The sequence below is a fragment of the Trichoderma breve genome, chromosome 3 (genome assembly GCF_028502605.1).
Source record: "Trichoderma breve strain T069 chromosome 3, whole genome shotgun sequence".
In the NCBI taxonomy this organism is placed as follows: Eukaryota; Fungi; Ascomycota; class Sordariomycetes; order Hypocreales; family Hypocreaceae; genus Trichoderma; species Trichoderma breve.
The window spans coordinates 4,869,280-4,892,443 of NC_079234.1; the positions used below are offsets into that span (position 1 = coordinate 4,869,280).

The 23,164-nt window shown below is 51.6% G+C and overlaps 7 protein-coding genes across 7 annotated transcripts; 2 read left to right on the forward strand and 5 right to left on the reverse strand.

The window, feature by feature from the left end:
• Positions 1-470: 470 nt before the first annotated feature.
• Positions 471-2,951, reverse strand: T069G_05887 (MRG domain-containing protein; the record flags this gene model as incomplete). Its single annotated transcript, XM_056173097.1, has 4 exons — positions 471-643; positions 708-823; positions 877-1,148; positions 2,553-2,951. The coding sequence occupies 4 exons, from the start codon at positions 2,949-2,951 to the stop codon at positions 471-473; spliced, it is 960 nt and encodes a 319-aa protein (XP_056029955.1).
• Positions 2,952-4,030: 1,079 nt separating this feature from the next.
• Positions 4,031-6,471, reverse strand: T069G_05888 (cobalamin-independent synthase, catalytic domain-containing protein; the record flags this gene model as incomplete). The annotated part of the gene is made up of 3 exons (XM_056173098.1): positions 4,031-6,100; positions 6,171-6,328; positions 6,399-6,471. The coding sequence occupies 3 exons, from the start codon at positions 6,469-6,471 to the stop codon at positions 4,031-4,033; spliced, it is 2,301 nt and encodes a 766-aa protein (XP_056029956.1).
• A 3,291-nt stretch (positions 6,472-9,762) lies between these two features.
• Positions 9,763-10,416, forward strand: T069G_05889 (cnl2/NKP2 family protein domain-containing protein; the record flags this gene model as incomplete). Its single annotated transcript, XM_056173099.1, has 2 exons — positions 9,763-10,062; positions 10,156-10,416. The coding sequence occupies 2 exons, from the start codon at positions 9,763-9,765 to the stop codon at positions 10,414-10,416; spliced, it is 561 nt and encodes a 186-aa protein (XP_056029957.1).
• A 235-nt stretch (positions 10,417-10,651) lies between these two features.
• Positions 10,652-11,584, reverse strand: T069G_05890 (uncharacterized protein; the record flags this gene model as incomplete). Its single annotated transcript, XM_056173100.1, has 3 exons — positions 10,652-10,718; positions 10,791-11,205; positions 11,284-11,584. 3 exons carry the CDS (start codon positions 11,582-11,584, stop codon positions 10,652-10,654), a joined length of 783 nt encoding a protein of 260 aa, XP_056029958.1.
• A 1,174-nt stretch (positions 11,585-12,758) lies between these two features.
• On the forward strand, positions 12,759-14,677 carry T069G_05891 (CENP-Q, a CENPA-CAD centromere complex subunit domain-containing protein; the record flags this gene model as incomplete). Its single annotated transcript, XM_056173101.1, has 4 exons — positions 12,759-12,761; positions 12,854-13,603; positions 13,664-14,371; positions 14,492-14,677. The coding sequence occupies 4 exons, from the start codon at positions 12,759-12,761 to the stop codon at positions 14,675-14,677; spliced, it is 1,647 nt and encodes a 548-aa protein (XP_056029959.1).
• A 751-nt stretch (positions 14,678-15,428) lies between these two features.
• Positions 15,429-16,565, reverse strand: T069G_05892 (uncharacterized protein; the record flags this gene model as incomplete). Its single annotated transcript, XM_056173102.1, has 1 exon — positions 15,429-16,565. The coding sequence occupies one exon, from the start codon at positions 16,563-16,565 to the stop codon at positions 15,429-15,431; it is 1,137 nt and encodes a 378-aa protein (XP_056029960.1).
• Positions 16,566-18,887: 2,322 nt separating this feature from the next.
• T069G_05893 (uncharacterized protein) lies at positions 18,888-21,737 on the reverse strand (the record flags this gene model as incomplete). The annotated part of the gene is made up of 3 exons (XM_056173103.1): positions 18,888-21,055; positions 21,119-21,534; positions 21,595-21,737. The coding sequence occupies 3 exons, from the start codon at positions 21,735-21,737 to the stop codon at positions 18,888-18,890; spliced, it is 2,727 nt and encodes a 908-aa protein (XP_056029961.1).
• Between the last annotated feature and the right edge of the window lie 1,427 nt (positions 21,738-23,164).

Consider the following 23,164-nt stretch of genomic DNA (forward strand, 5'->3'; position numbering starts at 1 on the left):
CGGGCAGAAACAAGTCATATGGAATCACCAAGGCGGTTTAAAAGAGGCATACACAAAACAAAGCATTTCCCATTATCTTGAAACTAAACTAACTCCCCGTCTCCCCCCAACTCTAACTAAAAACTGCGTCATCGAAAAACCAAAAGAAAGCACCGGTTTCATCACACTAACACCTTGCTAATCCTATCCAGTGCCGTGACCAAACGAATCCTTCAATAAGACGAGAATCCCACGGAAAATGCGGTATCAAGGCGCAAGTAAAAACCATCATCGACCCAACAATTGCTGCCGCCAAGTTTGCCGGTTATAGCGCGAGTGTGTTGCCGTGATTCCAACTAGATATTAAAAACAAAAAATAAACAAGAGGGGAGCGGGTAAACAGAGCCGAGAGAAGATAAACAAAACTCTAGCGGCAGACGAAAGTGGGCAATTGTGTTCTCCTTTTGTGGCAGCCAACAAGATAAATACATCTAGAAGCTTCGAGCCTTGTCAATGTACTCTTGAGATGGAGTCTCGTACTCATTGACAAAATATGATTGACAATTGCGGCCCAGCCAAGTGGTGAACTTGCCGATTTCCTCTCTAAGGCGTGATACGGACTGTTGATCCATATTCGTCTGCGCAAGGAGCTCAGGCAATGAAACTAAAAAGTAGGGGGTTAGCGAACGCATGATAAGAAGGGTGCATCAGTCACGGCGTATACGTACCAATTAGACGCGCAAGATGCTCGGCGCCGTAAACATCGCAGACATTCTTGTACTGCGAATTCTCGTCGGCATTATCCCACAGTTTCCGCACATCCATGTACTGATGACGCTCAAATCTTGAATCAATGTTAGTAGACATCCCACCAAGACCAGGAGTCGATCCACGTACCTGTAGAGAAGTATTCTGCTGAGAGCCTTTTCGAAATATTCCCGAAATCCGGCGATAACTTCCTCCAAGATGTCCATACTAGATGAGCCCTCTTCTCTGCGTGGCCGCTCAACAGCAAGATAGTCCTCAAAAATCTTGGTAACTGGGTTTGGATGAGGCAATGGTACAAGCTGGTTGTTTTTGGTGATATTCTCCCAATCGTCCACAAGCATGGCCTGGATATGATCGGGCACTGAAATGTTGATCATTGGTTTGCTGTGGAAAGCGTCCTCCTGAGGTTTGTTAGACTGTGCTCAGAGAAAGAAAAAAGATCAAAAAAGATCTCTTGAACCAAAATCTCGGAACGTATAATGTGAAAGTAGAGGCAGATGGAAAGTGACCGAAGTAAGCCAAACGCAAAGATCCCGAGATAGAAAAAGATGAAGGAGAGGGTAAGATAAGGTAAGCCATAGAAGCCGCTTGGCTCTGGCAACCAACAAATTTGTGATAATCAGGGAAACATGTTAATTTCCAGTTTGGGCAACTTGGATCAAATATGGATATCCGGTGTCTTCCTCAATCTTGATAGGCACAGACGCTGGTTCGGCCCTGGGAATTGATTCTGGAACCCTCTTCCTAGGGCAGATAGGCTTGCCGTCCCGTGTCAAGGTGATCCGGTTGCACCTCTGAGTTGGCCTGGATTGCCTAACAGCCCTCATCCAAGGGCAGATAGGCTGGCCATCCCGCGTGAGAATTATCCAGATGCGTTCTCGAGTTGGCCCAGATTGCTCAGTAACAGGTTCCGGTTGAGGATCGTGAACACGTTTAGAAACAGATCCACGTTTAGATCCACGTTTAGATCTACGTTTAGATCCACGTTTAGACTTCCTAGGACGAATTGGCTTGCCCTTTCGTGTCGAGGTGATCCGGTTGCGCTTTTGGGCTGGCTCGGACGGCTCCTCAGCTGATGAAGCCATTTTTCTTTTCAGGGTTGGCCTGAGGATGCGCCCGTAACTGGAACGCGGCAAAGGGGTTTCGTTTGCCTCCATTGGCAGCTTGTCTGACTTATTGCTGGTAGAAGGCGTGTTGTTTCACTCAATAAGATCTGTAAACTTATTGCTGGTGGAAGGCGTGTTGTTTCTCTCAATGAGATCTGCAATTGGAATTGAAGACGGTGCTGTGGGAAAGAGCCGAGGGAACAACAACATGGGGGAGAGCAAAATGATATAGGTTGACGGAAACGCCACAAACAATCAAGAGTTTCTCACTTGAGTCATATAATACTGCAAAGCCGCCGGAGAAGCAAAGTATAACAAAATAAACATTGTCAACAGGCTGGTTGGCAAAGCGACGATATCTCGACTCCGCTACTCCGGATGTATTCATGCTCGTAGTCTTCGCGTGTACGAAGCCACCAAAGGGAAAAGACTGCTCGTAGGAAAGCTAAACATAGCCCGTAGAGTCTGGTTCTCCCTCTCATCAAACCCCCTCCGTGCAGCTTGCGTGGCCCGGCACTTGCCGGCGGGGAGTTGTTGAAGATACTTCAGGAGACGCGGCTCGTGGAGTACATAAACACCATGAGCAACAGAGAGACGAGAAAGAAAACGCCGCGAAACTTTGAGAGATTCGAGATAGAACAGCAAAAAAGATGAGGAGAACAAGGGAAAATAAGTTGCTGATGGCAAATCAAGTCTTACCTGCTCCAGTTCCCAGTCCTTGCCTCTCCTACCCCCTCTGCCTCCCTGAGTGACGGCAGACCCTCGCTCCTCGCTGCCACGCGCCGACTCGCCGCCGCTCTTGACGATCTTCTTGGGCACCTTGGACGTCTTCTGCATGCTGTTCTTGAGCTGCGCGTGAAGCTGGGCTGCCAGCTCCTTGTGCTCGTCGTCAAAGGGCCGGATCCGGTCCACCAGAACCCAGTCGTCCCACGTGTTCTTCCAGCCTTTGTAGTGAACCTTGTACCGATATCCTTCATTGGGCTTCTCCGCAGGCTGGACGTCCATGATCTTGGCCTCATACAGCATGTCCATGTGGAAGCAGAGGACTTTTTCGTCCTTGCCAAACGGCGGAGGCGGCTGTTGTCGCGCAGGAGCCATGATGAAAATATGATGAAAACGTGAATGGGCCCCCTTTTTAGTTTTGTGAGTCAAAGTATAGCGGCTGACGGATGGAATGAGATGGAAAAGGCTTTCTGCGATATCTTCCAGCGAGATATCTGCAATTGGCGATGATAGAGTTGGAAATGGTGATGAAGAAAAGGATTGTACGTACAGGGAGACACGTGAGTGAGATGGAAGTGAATAAAGTACGGAGGAGTACCTTGGCGATTGAGCCCCTGGCTGCTGTGCCGGTAGCCACTAAAATGTCCTGTTAGGCGGTCCCTGCGGCACCCCAGCAGCCTTAAGACGCTGTGGCTACGAGACAAAAAGAAAAAATCAGCCCCAAAATGGAGTACAGGTACCTGCAACTACAATTAGCCCCAATTTGGAGCAGTTGGCCTGCACGTAATACGGAGCACAAGAAGCGCGCAAAATGCAAGCAGGTGTTTACAGATACCCATTGAGTTCTATAAAAATTCAATCACGCGACGCGAAGTCTCCCTACGCCAACATCACCTTATTGGATCAATACCGTTCTGCTACTTCTATTGGTTCCCCCTTTTACGTCTCACTTGTTCCTCCATCTTAAACAAAATCCAAGACAGTCACATGTATTATAAGGAGCCAGCAGTTGCAGTAAATATTCACCAGGTTTAAATTTCTTCTCCTTATTTTCCCAGGTTGAATCGGGGTATCTATTTGCTAACTCACCAACCTCATAAAACTCATTTACCTTTGATTTCATCTCACCTCATGAACGCCTTGTTGAAGACTTTTGGATAACCATCCTAAATGAAACTACCAATGCTTTTTCTCCTAACCAGGAGAATCAACGCACATATGCATATGTTGAATGCTCGCCCAACCGACCTTTCCGAATTCCCAAAATGATGAAAAGAACCTTTTTTTGGTGGGTGCCGTAATAACCCAAGTCTTTGTCACCTAAACCATGCCCAAACGCCGATGTTGAAATCGTGCCCAGCTACAGGCGCAACGTAGTTGAATGTTGCTCCCTTTAAAGCCAGGCCATCCTACGTTGCAATCGCAGGAAATTATAAAAAACAAAAATGATTTGTTTATTTGGCGTACTTGGCACGGAAGTACTTGGTGGCGGCAATCATGTTAGCGAGAGCCTCCTTGGTCTCCTTCCACTGGCGGGTCTTGAGACCGCAGTCAGGGTTGATCCAGAGCTGCTCAGGCTTGAGGTACTGAAGCATCTCCTCGATGCGGTCCTTGATCTCCTGCTCGCTGGGAACACGAGGAGAGTGGATGTCGTAGACACCAGGTCCGATGTGGCGGGGGTAGGCAGAGTCGACGAAGACGCTCAGCAGCTTGGCATCAGACTTGCTGTTCTCAATGGACAGAACATCGGCATCGAGGGCAGCGATAGCGTGGAAGAAGTCCTGGAACTCAGAGTAGCAGAAGTGAGAGTGGATCTGGGTGGAGTCCTCAACGCCGGTGGTGGACAGGCGGAAAGCGTTGACAGCCCACTTGAGGTAGGCATCACGCTCAGTGCCGGAGCGGAGAGGGAGACCCTCACGGAGAGCAGGCTCATCGACCTGGATGACGTCAACTCCGGCCTTCTCGAGGTCGACGACCTCGTCACGGAGAGCCAGAGCAAGCTGCTCGGCCTGGACGGACTGGTGGATGTCGTCACGAGGGAAAGACCATCGCAAGCAAGTGACGGGTCCAGTCAGCATACCCTTCATGGGCTTGCTGGAAACGGAGACGGCGTACTTGGACTCCTTGACGGTCATGGGGGCGGGACGAGAGATGTCACCGACAATGATGGGGGGTCGGACGCATCGAGAGCCGTAGCTCTGAACCCAAGCGTGGGTGGTGAAGGCATAGCCGTCCAGGCGCTCACCGAAGTACTGGACCATGTCGTTACGCTCAGGCTCACCGTGAACGAAGACGTCAATGCCAAGCTCCTCCTGGATCTTGACGTTGTCCCGGATCTCCTGCTCGATGAAGGAGTCGTACTCCTGGGCGGTGATCTCGCCCTTGGTCAACTTGTTTCGTGACAGACGGATCTCCTTGGTCTGGGGGAAGGAACCAATGGTGGTGGTGGGGAACAGGGGGAGGTTGAGCTTCTTCTGCTGAGCATCGATACGGACGGGGAACTCAGATTTTCGGTTGTAGTCGGCAGGGACAATCTTGGACTGGCGCTCCTTGACCTTGGGGTCGTTGGTGCGGGGAGAGGTGGCACGAGCCTGGATGGACTTGGCGTTGGCCTCGAGCTGCTCACGGACGGCGGCAGGGCCCTCAGTGACGGCCTTGGCGATGATGGCAACCTCAACGACCTTCTCAGAGGCGAAAGAGAACCAGTCGGCAATCTCAGCGTCCAGCTTCTTCTCGCTGGCCAGGGTGTGGGGGGTGTGGAGGAGAGAGGAGGAGGTGGCGACAATGACACGGTCCTTGCCGAGCTTCTGGATAGCGCTCTCAACGGTCTCGATGGCGCGCTTCAGGTTGGTCTTCCAGATGTTTCGTCCGTCGACAACACCAGCGGACAGGACGGTCTTGGGGCCGAGAGCACCGAGAACGGTGTCGAGCTGCTCGGGGTTGCGGACAAGGTCAATGTGGATGGCATAGATGTCCTTGGGGAGGAGGTCAAGGTTGTGGACGATGTCACCGAAGTAGGTGGTGAAGACCAGCTTGGGGATCTTGTCGCCGAGGCTGGCGAACTTCTCATAGGCGGGCTTGAAAGCAGCCTTGGTCTTGGCAGGGAGATCGAAGACGAGGACGGGCTCGTCGATCTGGACAGTCTCAGCACCGGCCTCCTTGAGCTGGGTGAGGAGCTGCTCGTAGACAGGCAGAAGGCTGTCGAGCAGGTCGATGGGGTCGACGGACTGGCCACGGTCGGCCTTTCCGAGGTGCAGGAAGGAAACAGGGCCGACCAGGACGGGGCGGGTAGTGACACCAGCCTCCTTGGCCTCGTTGAACTCAGCAACGGCCTTGGGGGTGGCGGTCAGCTTGAAGGTCTGGCCATCCTGGAGAGTAGGCTTGACGTAGTGGTAGTTGGAGTCGAACCACTTGACCATTTCCAGAGAGGGGACGTCGACGCCTCCCTTCTGGTGGCCACGGCCCATGGCGAAGTACTGGTCAACAGTGTCAAGGCCATCCTTGGTGTAACGCTCAGGAACAGCCTGTCGATTCACGGTCAGCATTGGCCTGGGGTTATTTGTTGGGGGAAAACGAGGCAAGTTTGTAACATACACCAAAGTCCTGGATGTGAGAGAGAACCTGGTCGTACAGGGCAAAGTCGTTGCTGGGGATGATGTCAACGCCAGCATCCTTCTGGATCTTCCAGTGAGCCAGACGAAGTCTCTTGGCCTCAGCAAGAAGCTCGGTCTGAGAGATCTTTCCACCCCAGTCTGCACATGTCAATGTTAGAAAATTTTTCTCTGGGCGTGGGGTGATGAGGTCGAGCAAGGGAAGACTAACAAGCTTCGGTAGCCTTCTTCAGGTCACGGTTAACACCCATACGGGGGAAACCGAGAACTGCGGACTGAACCATTTTGGCAATTGGTTTGGATACGGACTGGACAAGTTGTGATAAAAAAGTCGCTGCAGAAGAGAGAAACCAAGTCAATTGAGATGTTCGGCGTAAATGCAGCCCATGCAGAGATGGACAGCGGAAGAGCAGACGCAAGACTCACTGATTCTCAACTAAATAGTCCTGCCTGTATCAGCAGCGGAAGAAGATGAGTGTGAAGGAGGAAAAGGACACGCTGTGAAGAGAATGGAGAGGAAGAGGATGGAGAGAAGTGCGAGAGCAGCACCTATTAAGTGTATCGAGGAAAAGCGCCGAGCGGGGGAGGGGTAAGACGAAGGCGGTCGGGTCTGCTTGATCGGGTCTTTTCTTCTCTGCGGTGGAGCATCACCGTTCAACCAATTTCTGATTGCTGTCTGGCCACACGGCTTCTCTGCTGGGGACTAGCCGGGGCTGGGCGTCAGCCGAATTGCGCGATTTGCGCCATCGGAGCTCTCAAGCTGTGAGGCCGAATCTTATTCATAGCCGTGCGTAATGACAGGCTCTGCCCATCCTTGCCGCTGGCGGTATCTAGGATCAATCCATCTTCTTAGCGCGGGACCTGTGGTTGATATGGAGCGCTGCTACTGGGGCAAGTACCTGCTTAGTGGCCCTGTGGGTTGCAGGTGGGTTTAGCAGCGAGTGATTATCGTTGAGCACATGCAAAATTGGACCAGACGGCATTGCATTCCTCTGGCAACTCGTACTCGTACTCACCTTCACGCTACCAATCCGTTGAAATGAATGAATTCGAGACCAGAAGAAGAGTGGGGGAAAGAAGAGCATTTGGGCATCTACGCGGCATGTACATGTACGTTTGTGTCATTGGGAGGTGGATGGCAAAATGATTACACTGCACTTTTTTGCCATTGCCCCCCGTATTAGAGATCACCGCTGCAGTCGAGGTGCCTTGCTAGCGAATTGTAGTGCAGAATTTTCTGCATTTTATTGTTGAGCTCTGCGGAGTACCCCAAGCACATGTACATACCTTGTCTATCTACCAACCCCCTCCATTGATTGTTTTTTTACAGCAGAGTAGGACAGGGACCTTCATTCACCTCCAGTAATTCTTCCTACAGGAGTACAGTACGAATCCTATTGGCAGATCCCTTCAATGGTATTTTTGCATTGTATGGGGGAGCTGCAAGTAAGCGGCTTTTATCGCCGAAAACTCACCTACATGAGTACAGCCGGAACAGGTACCTGTATGTCAGACTGCGAGAGTCAGGCATCATGTACAATGAGATAACGTCTCTGTAGCGATCCAATATCAAATTCCCATTGCCTCAGTAAAAAAAAAAACAAAGAAAACAATAGATCAATTCAGTCACTACCAAGTGCCCGAATAGGAGGGCGCCGCGTGTTCTCCCATCTGCACCTTTGGCACCTTTGAGCGTGCAAACTTTTCCCATGCTCCCACAACAGGTTGGCAGATCGCGGATGAAACAATGCAGCTTTCCTTAGTACGGGGTTGCAGGCAGCCGTAACAGTACCTCCGTGCCAGGTACACGCCAGAGAAAGTACCTTCTCGTGCTGTACTGTAGCATTCTGGAGCTAAAAATCCACCCCACGGAGTTGGGTGCATTGGTAGATTCGACGACGGACGATTTAAGGGTCTTCCTAGTTGGGTCGAGCAAAAAAAAAAAAAAAAAGTTGAGCTCCATTGATCCGATCTCGCAATGCGGTTACAGGACAGTCATTGAGTCAAGCTTTTCAGACGAGAGAGGTGTAAAAGAAATCCCATAGCTGCTAGCGACTTCTTTTGTCCGGGGAGGAGAAGCCATCATGGAAAGTTCCAGCACTACAAGAAGTCATGCGCATGACGCTACTACTAACTTTTATCCGCCGCGATTGTCGTGATACATGTAGGTATGTAGGATTCACCGTGCTTATCTGCACATAAGCCGCAGTAAACCCCCGTATGGCAGCAGCGCCTGGTAGTATCGGGGCCCCGGACGACATGGGCCAGCTTCCAGATTCGACAGCCTATCTTGGATGGTCTGGATGGTCTGGATGCCTCGGAGCAATCCAATCGCAATCCTGACAGCGCCATGAAGGAACCCGACCGAGTTTGTGTGGTTGAGAGAGCATCGTCAGAGTCTCCCAACGCAGCTTCATCTCTCAGCATATTTTCGCAGGCTCCAATGATCTGGTCTGCTGTCTCGGCGACGCAGGCATCACGAATGGCAATGTTGCCATGTTGTGAACGTATCGCTCTGTTGACCTGGTGGTTGCTGTCATGGGCATCCTGGTATGGCTGACCCTTGACCTCGCAGGATGAAAGTGCTGATGCTGATGCTGTCCAACTGGCTAGACATTTGGTGTAACCGTGGGCGAACCGATTCCTTGCACAGTACCTCCCAACAAGATAACAAGTTTTTCGTATCTCGAAGTGCCGAACGCTGCGGATCAATAGCCCGAGGGTCACGCTCTAGTCGGTGATGAAATGGCCAAGATCCCCCTCTTCGCGGCACGTATTCTTTGATAGCAATATGCCAGCGGAAAAGGACTGTCGAAGCCTCCAACATTTCATCAATATGTGATATACTTGATCATATTCTATTCACCAGAGATCACCGAAAAACTCCGAAGATGCGTCGGGCGAGAATCCAAATGGATGGGAGCAAACCACCGGGGTAGCCTCAACGCAAAGCCGGCTGTATCGCAGCTTTCTCCCTCATGAATAGAGGGCAATTGCAAGATATATTAAGGAAGCTGCTAAAGCAAGGTTGAATGGTCAAACGACTAGAATTTTTGACACCGACAACCACTTCCCTCAGTGACGCAAGCTCCCGGGCTTGAAGTACCAATGCCAACAACGGCGCGAAGTATATAATGCGAAGATCGATCTATGAGAGCGGTGGTAGTAGAGTCACTGTCTGGCGGGGATGCTGGGCGATACAGATTGCTCATGATGATAAATCTGGACTATAACTACCTAGCTGTTAGAGCGCAGAAAGTGTAAAGAAAACAAGTCCGTTGTAATACGGACTTGTCGTGATGTCGCTCTGTTTGATACTGTATGATGAGCCTGATGCCGGTTGTGGGTTTCATTCACTGACCCACTCTGCTACCACTGCTAATGCTCAATGTTTATTACACCCTCACTCTCATAAACGCGTCAAGCATTTCACCTCAGTACAACAAATATCCATGGAACTTATACTCACCGCCGCCACCAAACCCAAAACCCCATTCCACTTCATCTGATTCAACTTGTTAAAAGAAAAAGCCTCTCCACCGGCACCATCTCAAATCCGCAAAGCCACAGCCACAATGCCGCCACCATCAGAATCCGACATCCTCACAAACTACCTCCTTCAGCCAGCACCCCTTCCATCCATCACCACATTTAACCAATTCGTACTCCTCTTCCCCCGCCCGCTTCACAATTCGCCTCAGCTGCGGTCTCTGTACCGCGACTTGCAGGCGCAGCGCAATGCGGTGGTTGACGCTGTGGCTGCGAGCATTCAGGATGAGGTGAAGCGCGGGGTGGTCATGAGAAGGGAGGTTCTACGGCTAAAGAGAGAGGCGGAGAGGGAAGATATAGATGGTGAGGTTGAGATGGAGCGAGCAGTAAGTTGTTGGAAATTGCTTCTCTTTTATGCTTTTCTTTTTATTATTCTTATTTTGGGGAGAGAGAGAAAGCTTATGCTGATGAGGGCGCAGCTGTTTGGTCCCGATTCTGGTTTGAAGAGCGCAACGCACAGCCTCAACTCTGTGATTCCCGAGCTGGAAGGTGCCGTTGGCGCACTTGAAGCAGAGATCAAGAGGCTTGAAGAAGAAGAGGCGGCTCTCCAAGAGTCCATCCAGCAGACGATTGGCGGGCTGAGCGATCTTCGCTACGGCAAACTGGCCAACGGCAAACTCCGAGATGAGATTGTCGACGGCTTGAAATCACTCCAAGAAGCATGCGAGAACAAGTCATGACTGGGACTATTCGAATTTTTCCTTTTTTCATAAACAGCTACGTAACTCATGATACCCAAAAAGCTTACGAAACCAACAGCCCTCGGGTTGGTATTTATCATTCAAAGAAAACAAACCGCCGGGGGGTTGTCCCCATCTTAAATCATAAACATCATTGCATCCAATGCTCCAGGTTGGGTCATTATCCAAAGTCCCCCCAAAGGCAAACTCATACAGATTTTCCCTAGATGGTTGATTATTTGGAGGCGGGGGCGGCAGCAGCCGGGGCACGTTGCTGAGCCCGCTGCTGAGCACGGTTGCCCCTGATAACGGCCGTTAGCTACATGCACAACCGAATGAATGGGAACAGAGAATGGACTTGGTTTCAGACTTACATCATGCTTCGGCTGGCGAAGGAGACAATGAGCATAAACGCCCACTGGGGAACGAGGTTGAAGACCCAGAGGAGATAGCCAAGAGGGATGGACAAGCCAAGCTCGGCGGCCTTGCCGTTGAAGGGGTGCCAGAAGGACTCGAGCAGGACAAAGTCCTCCTTGTTGCCAGCCTCTTGCAGCTGCACAATCTCGTCCGTGGTGACAGTGGTAAGGTTAAGCCTCTTCTTGTAGATGTCGACAGGAGCGGGCTTGGGGAGCATGTGGAAGGCCCAGATGTTGCCAACGTTGGCGGACCAGGAATTGCAAAGGATGGGCTGGTCGTCACAGTTGAGGACGCCCATGTGAGGAGTGGTTGGGAGCTCCGCAAACTTGGCAGCAGCACCGTGGAAAGCGGTTTCAAGCCGGTCACAGCGGCCTAAAACAGAGGAGTTAGTCGAACACACATTAAACCATTGAGGAGGTTTTGCGCCTCAGAGCAAATGAAACAACTCACCAAAGCACGTCTTGTTTCCACCAGTGATCAAGATCCACCACTCCTCGGGCGTCTTTGCGCCGGCGGCCACAGGCGCATAGAGAGTGTCCTCCCAGTTGTGCTGGGCCAAGACGGAGAGCTTCATGGGGCCCGTCTTGGACGCTTCGGCGGCAGCGGCATCATACTTGTTGGGAGATGGGATATAAGAGGCGGCCTGGCCCAAGATCTGCTGGGCCTGAGCAACGTATTGGTCCAGAGGATTCTCTTGCGCGGCAGAGAGAGCGGGCAAGGCCGCGACGAGAGCAGCTGCGGAGAAGCGCATTGTGACGGCGATGTTTGTTGTTGTTGTTGTGGGGAAAGAATTAAGTCCGGCTGTGTATGTATACAAATCCCGAGGTGCAAAAAACAAGCCAGGGAGAGGGAAAAGAAAAATAGGTATAAGAAAACAGATAGATCCCCAATTCACAAAAATTGTTATCTACTACTCGGCGTACAACCCGTCCACGAGGAAGAAAAGATGAATGGAAGAAGATGGAAGCAAAAGAAAAGCTCCGAGACGGCGGGAATGCCAATCTAGAGTAAAGTTTGGAGAAATGTGGCCCCTGTCGAGCAACGCCGCGGATCAAGTGCTCTGGCCGCTCGGTTTGATTTGTTGAGCATTTATGGGTATGTATTTAGTTCAACAAAGTTGAGAGCCAAGCGGTCCCAGCTCAGGTCTTTTTGCTTTAGCGCTGGTGGATTATTGGCGCGGGAAAGGATCAATTTTTGATCACCTCATTTTGCATGTGCTCGGGAGTTTGATGCTGTAGGAAGTTTAATGGCCTTGGTTGAGAGAGAGGAGATGAAATACTTTGGCAATAGCAGATGAAGCTCAATAGTTTCTTGATATTACGTGACCAATTGAATCGTCGAATGTTTAAATAGGCGGTGATATACGGAGTAGATACCAAGGTAAGTCTCGATTACGATTCGAGTCATAACAAACGGGAACATGGAAGGAATCTAGCTACAGCAGCATATACTACAGTAAAATATCGATAGTAGCAAAAGTAGTGACAGTAGCAGATACTCCCATCTAACTTGCTAGATACTAAGCAAGTAAATAACAGTCCCATTTGCATCCTGTTTCGACATCACGCTGTATCTGGGGGTGCTGGATAACAAAAAACCCCAAAGATGGACCTACGCAAGCGCCAAAAGCTACAGAGCATGCACGTGCTGTAACGAATCCGGACGCGGGGTTGCAAGCCGCCTGAAGCCGCTTCGATCTAGAAGACGAACAGCGCACGGGCCCCGCTGGAAAATGCGTCACTGGGCGAATTAGAGGCTGTTGCAGGCCTGAGGCGATGATTGGACTGGAAGCTTCACAGAAAGCGTCAATCATGCACATGCTTCTTTGAGGCATGGCCGTTTTTTCTTCTTCCTGGGCGTCTGAATAGATTCGCATCAACTCGATTCGACAGTTTCTCTTGCGCAAGTATTGTTTTACAATTACAATGGTAAATAAACCCTTTCATTGTCAACTTCACATTCTTCTGCCGTATCCCCAATCGGGACCGATTCATTGCATGGAAATCTAATTGCTTCACAGGCGCCAGAGTCTTCAGCCCCGAAGCGCAAACGCGGGCGGCCATCCAACGCGTCCAAGCTCGATATCGACGCGTCGCAAGAGCACAACTATGCGACTGAAGCATACGATACCGACGCGCCTGATCAGATGCGCGCCAAGAAGCGCGGGAGGCCGAGGAAAAGCCTGAGTTCCCAAGACGATGAGGCCAGCCTTTCACCAGAGAACTCCAAGCCCACGAAAAAGAGAGGGCGGCCGTCACTGGGTGGCAAACCAAGGAATCTAATTCACGAGGATGAAGCGACGCCGCCTCAGCAAAAGCGGAAGCGAGGACGCCCTTCACTAAAGAATCGCGAGCTTGAAGATGAAGACACACCAAGGCGTGGGCGGGCACGGCATAGCGAGGACGATAGCGCTGCGCAAGACTCGGAAGAGGATCAGCTGCTAAACGATACCCCAACTCAGAAGCAATTGCCCGCGCAACGAAAAAGAGGCAGGCCCTCTCTGCAGGCTCGACGGGAAGACGAAGAGGAGGTGCCAGAACGCGGCCTAACGAAGGGGAAGCAAGAGGCGAAGCCACGAAAGCGAGGGCGACCATCGTTACGAGATATCAGCGTTCCAAATAAGATCCAGAGCAAACCCAGCGACAACGCCAAAGGAAAGACAGCCACTGACAGCCCGTCGAATACGGCATCAGGCCGACGCCGTGGCCGTCCTACTGGAAGTACAAGAGTCTCAACTAGAGCAACCGCAGAAGATTCACCTGCGCCTAACGCAAGAAGGGCTCCCGCTATTGACTCCGAAACAGCGGGAGACGCACCTGTATCGAAAAAGAAACAGCGCCGACCCCAAGATGCCGATGTCGAGGACGGGGAGGACGACGTCGCTCCCTCACCCTCAAAACCATACCCTCATGTCTCGCCACACATCAATCGCGTCCGCCAATCTACCATTGAATCTAAATGGAGCCCCCTGCCCGAAACTACCGTCGCAGCCGCCAACTCAATGCTCGTCATGGCCCACCGTCCCGTCCTCCAGCGTCTCTCCGGCTCCGAACAGCGCCAAAACCACACCTCCGCAGCGCTACGCCTCGTTTCTCATCGCATCACACGCAAAATCGCACGCGGCATCCCTTTTCCCCCAGCAAGCATGCCATCGGCCAGGGTGCCTCGTGGGAGACAAGCGGGCGCCGCTCCGGGAGCTCCTGGCGTGACCGACGGCCGTGCCACGGAGCTGGACTTTGAAAGCGTGCTCGACGCGAAGATGGCGCTGGAGCGACAGCTGGACCCGGCGCTTCACGCTGTCGAGTTGCTGACAAGAGAGAAGGAGAAGCTGGAGAGGGAGCTGGAGAGGGACTATGAAACGCTACGTAACTTGGAGTCCAGTGCCAAGGCTCAGGGGAGGGAGTATCGCGGCTTGTTGAAGAAGGCGCATGTTCTGGCACCAACACCCGAGACAGTCCATTCACAGCGGAAGCAAAAGGCAGAGCAGGAAATATCCTTTACTCACTCCGGTGCCTCTCTCTCTGGGGGCCTTTTTAGTGTAAGTTGTCACACGTACTCATCCATCTGTCTTCTTCTTTTTTTTGTCGCCGACAAATAGAAATTGAAGTGAAAAAAAAAAAAAAGGTTGATGAAATAACTAACAGAGATGCCTTTGTAGGATCTTCAGGATCCAGAGCTCAAGTCTCTGGCCCTTCAGCTCAGTGACCACATGGAAAGCATCAGGAGTAACCTCCAGCAAGCTGATGGAATCGTACCGCAGCTGGCACGTAGTCGTGCTGCCCTGCAAGATGTGCTGTTTCGGCAGTTGAGTCAAGAGCAGTATGAACGTGTGGTGCTTGGATAGAAGGAAGAGAGAGAAATTCCCTCCATCTGTACTGGAGAATTGTGTGTTTTTTTGTTATGGGCGTACAAGGCAATTGGTTAAGCGGAGTGTATTCTAGATATCAAGGAGACTGGCGTGTATATATATATACCAGCCATGCTACGATGGGTTTGCTTTGACGAATGAACGGGGTATATATGAAAGAAACGGTGTTGTGGCATGTCTTTAGGCAGGTTTGGTAAATACATTCATATAACTTATTTTGAGTTGAAAGGCACAGTCACATCATTTTACAAGCAACACAAGGAAGTCAAATTTTTTAACGTCACGAGTCGTTCAATTCAGAAAAAGTGGTTGCCCAGGAACCGTCACTGACGGCCATCTCAAAGAGCAATATCAATATACACACATGAATGTTAAAAGAGTGTCAAGTACAGTACAACACAGCAAGTTTGTCTTCCGACCAAGCCTCGCCAATCCAAAATGAAAAACAGCTCATGAAAGGAAAAGAAAAAACAACGTGAATCCAAAAAAAATTGTCAATTTGCATCGACAAATAGACGTCTATCATGTAACAGCGTATAGAAGAAACCTTTATTCGTTTTCTTGGTTCTTTGTTGGACTATGATTATTCTTTTTCTCATCATGTGCGTTCCTCTTGGCCACGAGATTTCCAAAAACCCAGTATCCCATGCCCCCCAATTGCTTTTTTCCCACCTTTGGGTTTCACAATATTCTTACAAGGCTAGTTCCCGTCAAGGAGGTGAGTCCTTTATCGGCGGAGACGGCGGGCAAAGCCAGAAGCGGTGGGCTGAGCAGCACCGCCGGTGGGAACAGTGCCGTTGTTGATGGGGTAAGGCTGGACAGTGACAGTAGCACGGACGGTGGTGGTAATGTCAGTGGGGCAAGGGGTGCTGGTGGTAGCAGAGGCAGCAGAGTTGCCAGAGCCAGAGTTGTTGCCGCTGCCCTCAGAGCCGGAGCCAGAGCTGCCAGAGCCAGAGCTACCAGAGCCAGAGTTGGATCCAGAGTTGGAGCCAGAGCTGCCGGAGCCAGAGTTGTCAGTGGACTTGTCAGTGACGGCGGGAGCAGAGCCAGAGTCACAAGAGCTGGGAGCAATGGTGACATAGACGGTCGAGGCGGGGACAGTGACAGTCTCCTTGGCGACGGTGACGGTGACGGTGGAAGCGCAAGAACCCTCGCCGTTACCGTTGGCAGGAGGAGCGTTGGCAGGAGGAGCATTGCCACCAGTGTTGGAACCAGAGCTGCCGGAGCCAGTCTGAACTGGCTGGACTGTAATGTAGGTCGTGTCAGTAGTGGTGGCCGTGGTGGTGGTGGTGGGTTCAGGGCCGTTCTCACCGTTGCCGAGAGTGCTAGTGAGGGTGATGGTCTTCTTGGTAGTAGCCTGGATGGTGGTGGTGACGACAGACGCACCGGCTCCCTTGCCAATGGTGTAAGTCAGGGTCTTGTCGGTGACAACATCGGTGACAGAAACGCCAGCGTTGGGCGGGGGGGTGACGGCAGCAGGAGGAGTAGCCTTGATGGTCGAGCCGGTGATGAGGCCGGAGGAGTGAGCGGCCTGCAGAGAGGACGAGATGCTGGAAGCCTCGGCCACGGGGCAGACGGTGGTGGCCAGGACAATGGTATCGGTGACAACCACGGTGCTCCTGGCGGACTCGGGCAGGCTGCCAGCACCGGTGGAGTTGAGGCGAGCCGGGCAGTTGGTGACGGTGGGAGCACAGCTGATGACGGTGTGAACCGAGGTAGCAATGACGGTCAGCGTAGTGGGAGCAGCATCGTCAACGGCAGCGGTGGTGGTGTTGGACCTGGGGAAGTGCAGGTGGCGGATGGGAGAGCTGGCAGAGGCCAGACCGGCGAAAAGGCCAAAAGCAGCAACAGCAGCGGACTTCATCTTGACGATTCGTGTGATGGAGTTTTTGTTTTTTTGATAATGCTCGGAGAGAGGGCGAAAGTCGATTCCGCGTTTATATAAAAAGGGATTTCAGAGAGTGTAAGTCGACGTCAAGCCGATGGATGGAAAAAAGTCTAGCTTGTTTTCCGTTGTAAGGAGTGGAAGTTAGCTGTCAAACAGACGAGCCGGAGCAAAGACAGACAAAAGCAAGATTTTCGTTCGTTGAAGAGAAGAAAAGAACAAGAGGAGAAGGGAAAAGACGAGTCAGGACGGGATGGATATCGAGCCTTTTTGTCCGCGAGAGCAAACACCATCGCCAGTCAAACGAAACGTAAACGCCCCCTTCAACGGCCCCTCCGCACGCCCCTCTGTTGCCTGCCGGACCTCTACCAGCTCTCCGAGTTTGCGTCAATTGATTGCTGACTCTCCCCCAAAATCCCATCCGTCTATCCATGTCCGCCACCCCTGATGGAGTCGCAGGCATGCATACATGTCACCAATCTGGCGGCGCTAAACATCGCCGGCCACTTAGCATTTGGCTGAAGGCCTGCTAGTGCCAGGGGCCGATGCAGGTACGCAGCACCAAGCCGGAGCCGCATCAGCACCTGAGACGCGCCCAGAGCCAATCACTCAGCCATCACGGAAGAGGCGCTGTTTGGCTGAGGTGTCTATTGTTCTCGAGCAGTGTTTTTTGCGGTGGCGCTGGGCTGACTTTGCGGGTATGGAGGAGTAGCTGAGGTAGTTGATATTTTCACATGATAACTGCCCAAGTCTGTTCTGCCTTGGGGTCGGTGAAATAGTTGGTCCAAGGCGGTCAAACCAAAACTTCCAATTGCCGGTACGTACACGGAACGCGTATTCGTACAACGGCGCTCAACCGAGTCGGTCAGTTCCGTGTACTCGTACGACTTTGTACCACTCCGTATACTTTTTTCTTCTTTTCAACACCAAAATGAGCTTCTTCTGGATGCTTCCGAATGCAAACATGCCCCGAAACGGATCCCGCAACCCGGCCTGGACAAGTCTCTAATGAGCAAAAACAAAGTGCCAAGCGACCCCCGACCGAATCAATTTCGACGGTAGTCTCCCATTGGCTCGACCTTGTCCAGGGCGGCGACCAAAACACCAGCAGGGCCCTTAATTTGCATCGCCCAACATGCGGTTTGCAATGCCTTGATTCTGTTCATTTCAAGTTTAATCTATTCGTCTGTTAGTGCGCGTACAGATATGTACCCGTACGCTTCGCAGACTCATCCAATTTTGTTTGATTGCTCTCCCCCAGTCTGCCCATCTCCTCAACACCGCCCTTTGCATGCGCACGCACTTACATGATAGTGATTAATTCACTCAGTGACGCCGTTGGCTTGGCCTCGCCTGCATCCTGACACCAACGTTCTCAACGGCGTGGGTCATATTCGCCTTCATGCTCGCTTGATGCCACCGCCCCCCAGAATTGGGAAAAACCCCCCCCGCAAGACGCCCCCTTGGGCCCCCTGCCGCTGCGTCGCTTTGTGAAACGGCCAACGGCGGGCTTGTTTGGACTTGTACCCAAAGTTCACGCAACCGCTCAGCTTGTTGTGCTGTTCCGCAGTGGCATCCAGAGCTAATAGTCGCAAATATATTGACTTGAGCTGAGTCTCTGGCGATCCATCAGACGCCTCACCACGTTAGTCTCCAGGATCACCGTTTGTGTCACTGGTGTTTCCCCCGTGTCTATTATTGTCGTTGGTGTCTCTCCAACTGCTCGCTTCATGTTTTCACAAGGGCCGGGCCAGCCAACCTTATTCTCTAGGAACCGTTTGAGATAAGAGAAACGAGAAACACATGCAGCCCCTGCGTCACCCCCAGCCAGCGCCCTTGCTTCGCTGCGTTGCGAATGCACGGATACACGTATTCATCCCGAGCCACGCCAGCCAGAAAAAAAGGCGTTTTGCTTTTTCCTTTCGCCTTTCTCCCGTCCCTTGCCATCGGCGGGATAAGAAAAAAAGAGGATTTCTTTTTTTCCCTTAGTTGACATGTCACGGACCGCGGGGTGGGGAGCCTCCGAGTCAGCCACGACCACAACAGTACGAATCACGGCGTGACGGTGACTCTAGCACCGAACGCCTGAGAGTGACTACACGATGAGCCGTGCCATCTTCGGCTGGCCGGCTTGGCAAACCGGCACGCTGAGATTGCGTCTTAGCGGAATGTCATCATTTTCACGGGTAAGCGCTGCGTGTAAAGCAGCTTTTGGGCATATCGGCTCTTTCATCCGTACGGCGTATTCCGTGTGATTACTATTGGTGATGATTTTGTCTTACGGCATCTTTCAAGCTTCCATCATTCCACTTCCTCTATCCTTGGCCGTGGCCGTCCAGAAGCGTCCACCAGGGTGCCTTCAGGATTGACATGCAATCCCGCTAATCTCGTCAAACCGGGTACGGCGCTCGCCTCTGCCTGACTCGGCAATAGGCTTGCCATGCCCCAATTCTCAAGGCTCTCCACGACATCGCGTGCGTGCTGTTGGACCAGTCCGTCATTGTCTGTTGCCGCAATGTAGCTGAGAGTCCTCTGTATATCCTCCCGGCTCTGGTTTGTCAATCCAAATCCAAGTTTCTGTCCAGACTCCTTGGCTTTGTCCAAGGCTTTCACAAAACTGAGTATAACCAGGATGGCCGCTCGTCGAAGTATGCCCTTCTCCAGCTCTGGCTCCATGGCGAGGACGTTGATGCTGAGGTCGACTCCTGCCGAGACTATAGTCGGCCCCATACCAATAATATTCGTCTCAATGGCATTTCCAAAGATGGAAAGAGCCGAAGTCCGCATTCGAATATCCTCGCTCCCCCTTTTGCTTTCCCAGCCTTGAACAATTTGCGCCAGTATCTCATTATTGGCCAGATGCTCCGGTGTTTCTTCCTCATCCGCCATTTCAATGTCCTGGTCAGCGTCTCCACTGGTTTCTGCCTTTTTCCTCTTCAGCTCATTCAACCTTTCCTCTCGTGCCTGCTTGGCCATCGTCTTGGGTCTGTAACCCCTTCTACCTGCAATCGACAACATGCTCTCGCCTGCATTCTGGGCTGCATCTCCCGTGAAAGTCTCTCCCAATCGCTCGATAACCTGAAGGATTGCCTCGCCAAACCTGAGGCGAGTGTCTGTAGATGATCTTTCCTGTGCATCCAGATAATGATCGAGAAGCTCCTGCATTGTTGCCTTGGGATGCTTATTTGCCAATAGCGTGAATATCTTAATAACTCGCAAATTGATATAGTCCTCATTTTCCTTCAAAAGATTTGCCATCAGCACTGTGACGGCCGATATGTCCAATATTGAACTCTCTGCCACGATCAGATTCGATAATAGGTTGAGGCCTTCGGACACCACCGGTGGTGGGTTATCGCCTCCAGTAATGTAGTTCATTGCTAGATCGTAAGTCTTGCGGTCTTCGATCTGGCGGGCAGTAGGAGCCGCCGTTTTGTCATCTGGCTTTTCCACATCATCCCGATACCTGAGCAACATCGTCAGATTGCCTGCAGTTGTCGATGCCTCACCTCGATCTGCATTCCCAATCCTCGCCAGTGCATCCTCGACAACTTTTAGCTCAGTCGGGTTAATGTCCGACTTCCGAAAGGTCGGCGCTGTGATTACCAAGTTTAGTAGACTGAGTACAACTCCAATGATATCGTCCCCAAGGGGTGCCTGGCCGTCGGCTCGCAATACATGTGATATAAGTTCCAGCAGCTGGTCGAAATGGCTAATCAGTTTTTCCGGAGCTTTGTCCATGAACTTTTGTAACAAAGTCACATCAACAAGATCTTGGATAGCAGAGTCTGCTTCCTCGTCAGGAGTGACTAGCTTGATGGCCGAACTGCTTTGTTTGCTGGCTGACTGTATCCATCGTCGCAAGAGGTATAAGAAGACCGAAGAAACTTCTTCCGTTGTACATACGGAAGTCAGGAATTCAACCAAGGTGGTTGATTTACTCTCAACTTCTCCCCAGTCTAGTTCCGCATTTTGCTTCTGTTCAGCAAACGGACGGTGAGTGCTCTCTATGCCCCCTTCGGATCCATGGTGGTATCGCCATTGTATGCCCTCTGCGTCATACAGAGACCCTTTGCATTGAATATTACGGATAAACGGGATGAGGTTGTTCACATCACCGAATAACCTGAAGTGAGTCTGCACAAGAATCCGCGCAGGCCTGCAGAAACGCTTTTCGGTTTCTCGAGAGGGATTCATCCAGGAAGCGAGAGCCCAAAGTTGCAGTTGGACTGGCTTCAGGACTCGTTTACAAAGGCCGGGTGATGGGTTTGACATGATGAGTAGTTGCAGCCGCTTAAGTGACCTCTCGAGGTCGGCAGCAGCAACAAGGACTTTTTCTCGACCCAGTTCCACAACTTCGTCGTCGTCGTGTGAGCCAAAAGAATCTCCCCTTGAAGACTTCAGCGATGGGTTAATGGTTTCCATCAAAGGCTGTACGAAAGCGTTCCAACCAGGTGCCCCTATTTTCTCTCATAAGTAAACGCGTAGAGAAATACGGTGCATGACTATATATTCGAAAGTTATGTTCTTACCTGGGGCTCCGAATTGCTTTTTACCCAAGATACCGAACCCAACAATCTGCGCAGCAGTTTTCGCAACATCAGGTCCGGCTTCGCCATCGAATAAAGCCATGAATTGGCCCGCTATGCCATCGAACCATTCCTGAGCACTCATCAAAGCCGGAACAGAGGAAAGAAGTTTCGTTGCAACGGCTACCGCCTCGTGCGTAATGGCAGCTCCTTGTTTTCCGCGGCTACCGCTATCATCCGCGGGTTTCCCGGTGTTACTCGGATGAACTGCAAACACAAACTCCATAGTAGCTCGAACGCCGTCGGACCGCAGTGGCAGATGCGTCAGACTCCGCATCAGCGGTTCCCTTAGCCATGGCGGAAGCACATTGGGCTTGATCAGAGCGTTGAGAGCATGTATCAAGATCCATGTTTGCGTTCTGACCGCACGTCAGGTTTGTTTTGAAAGTCGGTTTCCCCCTCTAAGCAGCCTCACCTACCTCTCGATCAGTTCATTGTATTCACGCAAGCCGTCTTGTCGGCTTTCAGCAGCGGCCGATGGATCAAATGCTTTTTTTGCAGCATCCACGATATCCTGTGTGATTTTCGGCTGAGATTGTTGAGTATCTGTCAAGTCTGCCATAGCACCAAGACACCATGTAGATGCGATTTATGAGCTTTGCAGAAACTAAGTGCCAGACTGGTCTTCGAGGCGAAGCTCTTTTACGAATGAGAATAAGCTGCCTTGTGGCACGAGATAGGAAGTAGCTGGACGTCGAGGGAAAACTGTATGCACTGTACAAATGCACTGTAAGTTTAACCAGTTCATGGTCACGTGCTTACGCGTTCCTGGGTTTGCTTGGTCCGTGCGTCGAGCTCTCCATCATCACATGCCTTCCCCACGCGTTTCCTCATGTTTACTACTTCACTCATCAACCACCGTCAGAGCACTTCAGATACGCCAATTCCTCGATTTATTGCCGGAGAGTTCACCGCTATCCAATACAACGTCTTCTTTGTACGTATTGTCTCTTGGATGTCCTCTTGTAGCTCAAGGCAGAGCCTCCTTCGTTGCCCTCAAAAGCAACACTCCATCTGCACGTCGCCTCCCCCACAGTTTCCCGATTCTCGTTTTCCTTGCTTCCGCAAGGAATGTCTATCGTAGACCTCTCTTCCAGGCTTGGTTCACCCGCAATATGCAGCTTCCGAGCCTGTTCCAGGACCTCGTCGAATGCTGCAGTTGGATCCATTGCGGTCGGTCTCTGTCTGGCACCCGGACAGCCAAGTCTAGCTGGGAGACACGAGTTTCGGAACTTAACCCTAAGCATACATCTGGTTTAGTTTGCGCTCAGTCGTCCAATCTCCTTTTTAAATCGCGTCCTTTGTCGATGGACTAGGAGAGAGGACATCCAGTCACTCAACAGTGCGCAAGAGGAAGGATGCCATGGGTCGTTATAGTCCGCTGCAGGACGCCCGTCAGCCCTCTCCGCTGGAATTCGCACTATGGTCGAGAATAGGCTGTCCTTGTGATGCAGCTGGCATTATAGGCAGAGAGATTGGCCTTGTCTGTTGGGATCTGCAGCGGTGGCTTCATTGCCCTGGTGCAAGGTCTATGGCATGGGGGGCTTGAGCACAGAAAGGGCTTCAAGCTGTCAAAGATCGCATTTCGGAAACTACACTCTGTCCCTATGGCACCTTGCCGGAAGCCTGCTTCATAGCAGTGTCGCGAGGGCCATCTGGAATCACACAGAAATGCAACGGTTCTTGACCAACCCAACGCCGTTCTGCAACGCTCTCGGATGCTCCTTATATGCCCGCCTGCTTTCGGGATACACACCAAATACGACCACCAACGTCATGATCTCTGTCTATTAGCCGTCTGCTCCTTGGACCACACCACAGTACCCGCTCTCGGTGTGTGATGCTGCAGCATCTAGTTTGACCAAGCGCATTAACCTTCGGTCGTCGGCTCTGTCCCTCGATCTTGCAAGGACGCCAGTTCCTGGCTGGGCTACCCACCAACTTCCTCAGTAGATTTCGCCAAGGAACTGCTGAGATGATAACGCGGCT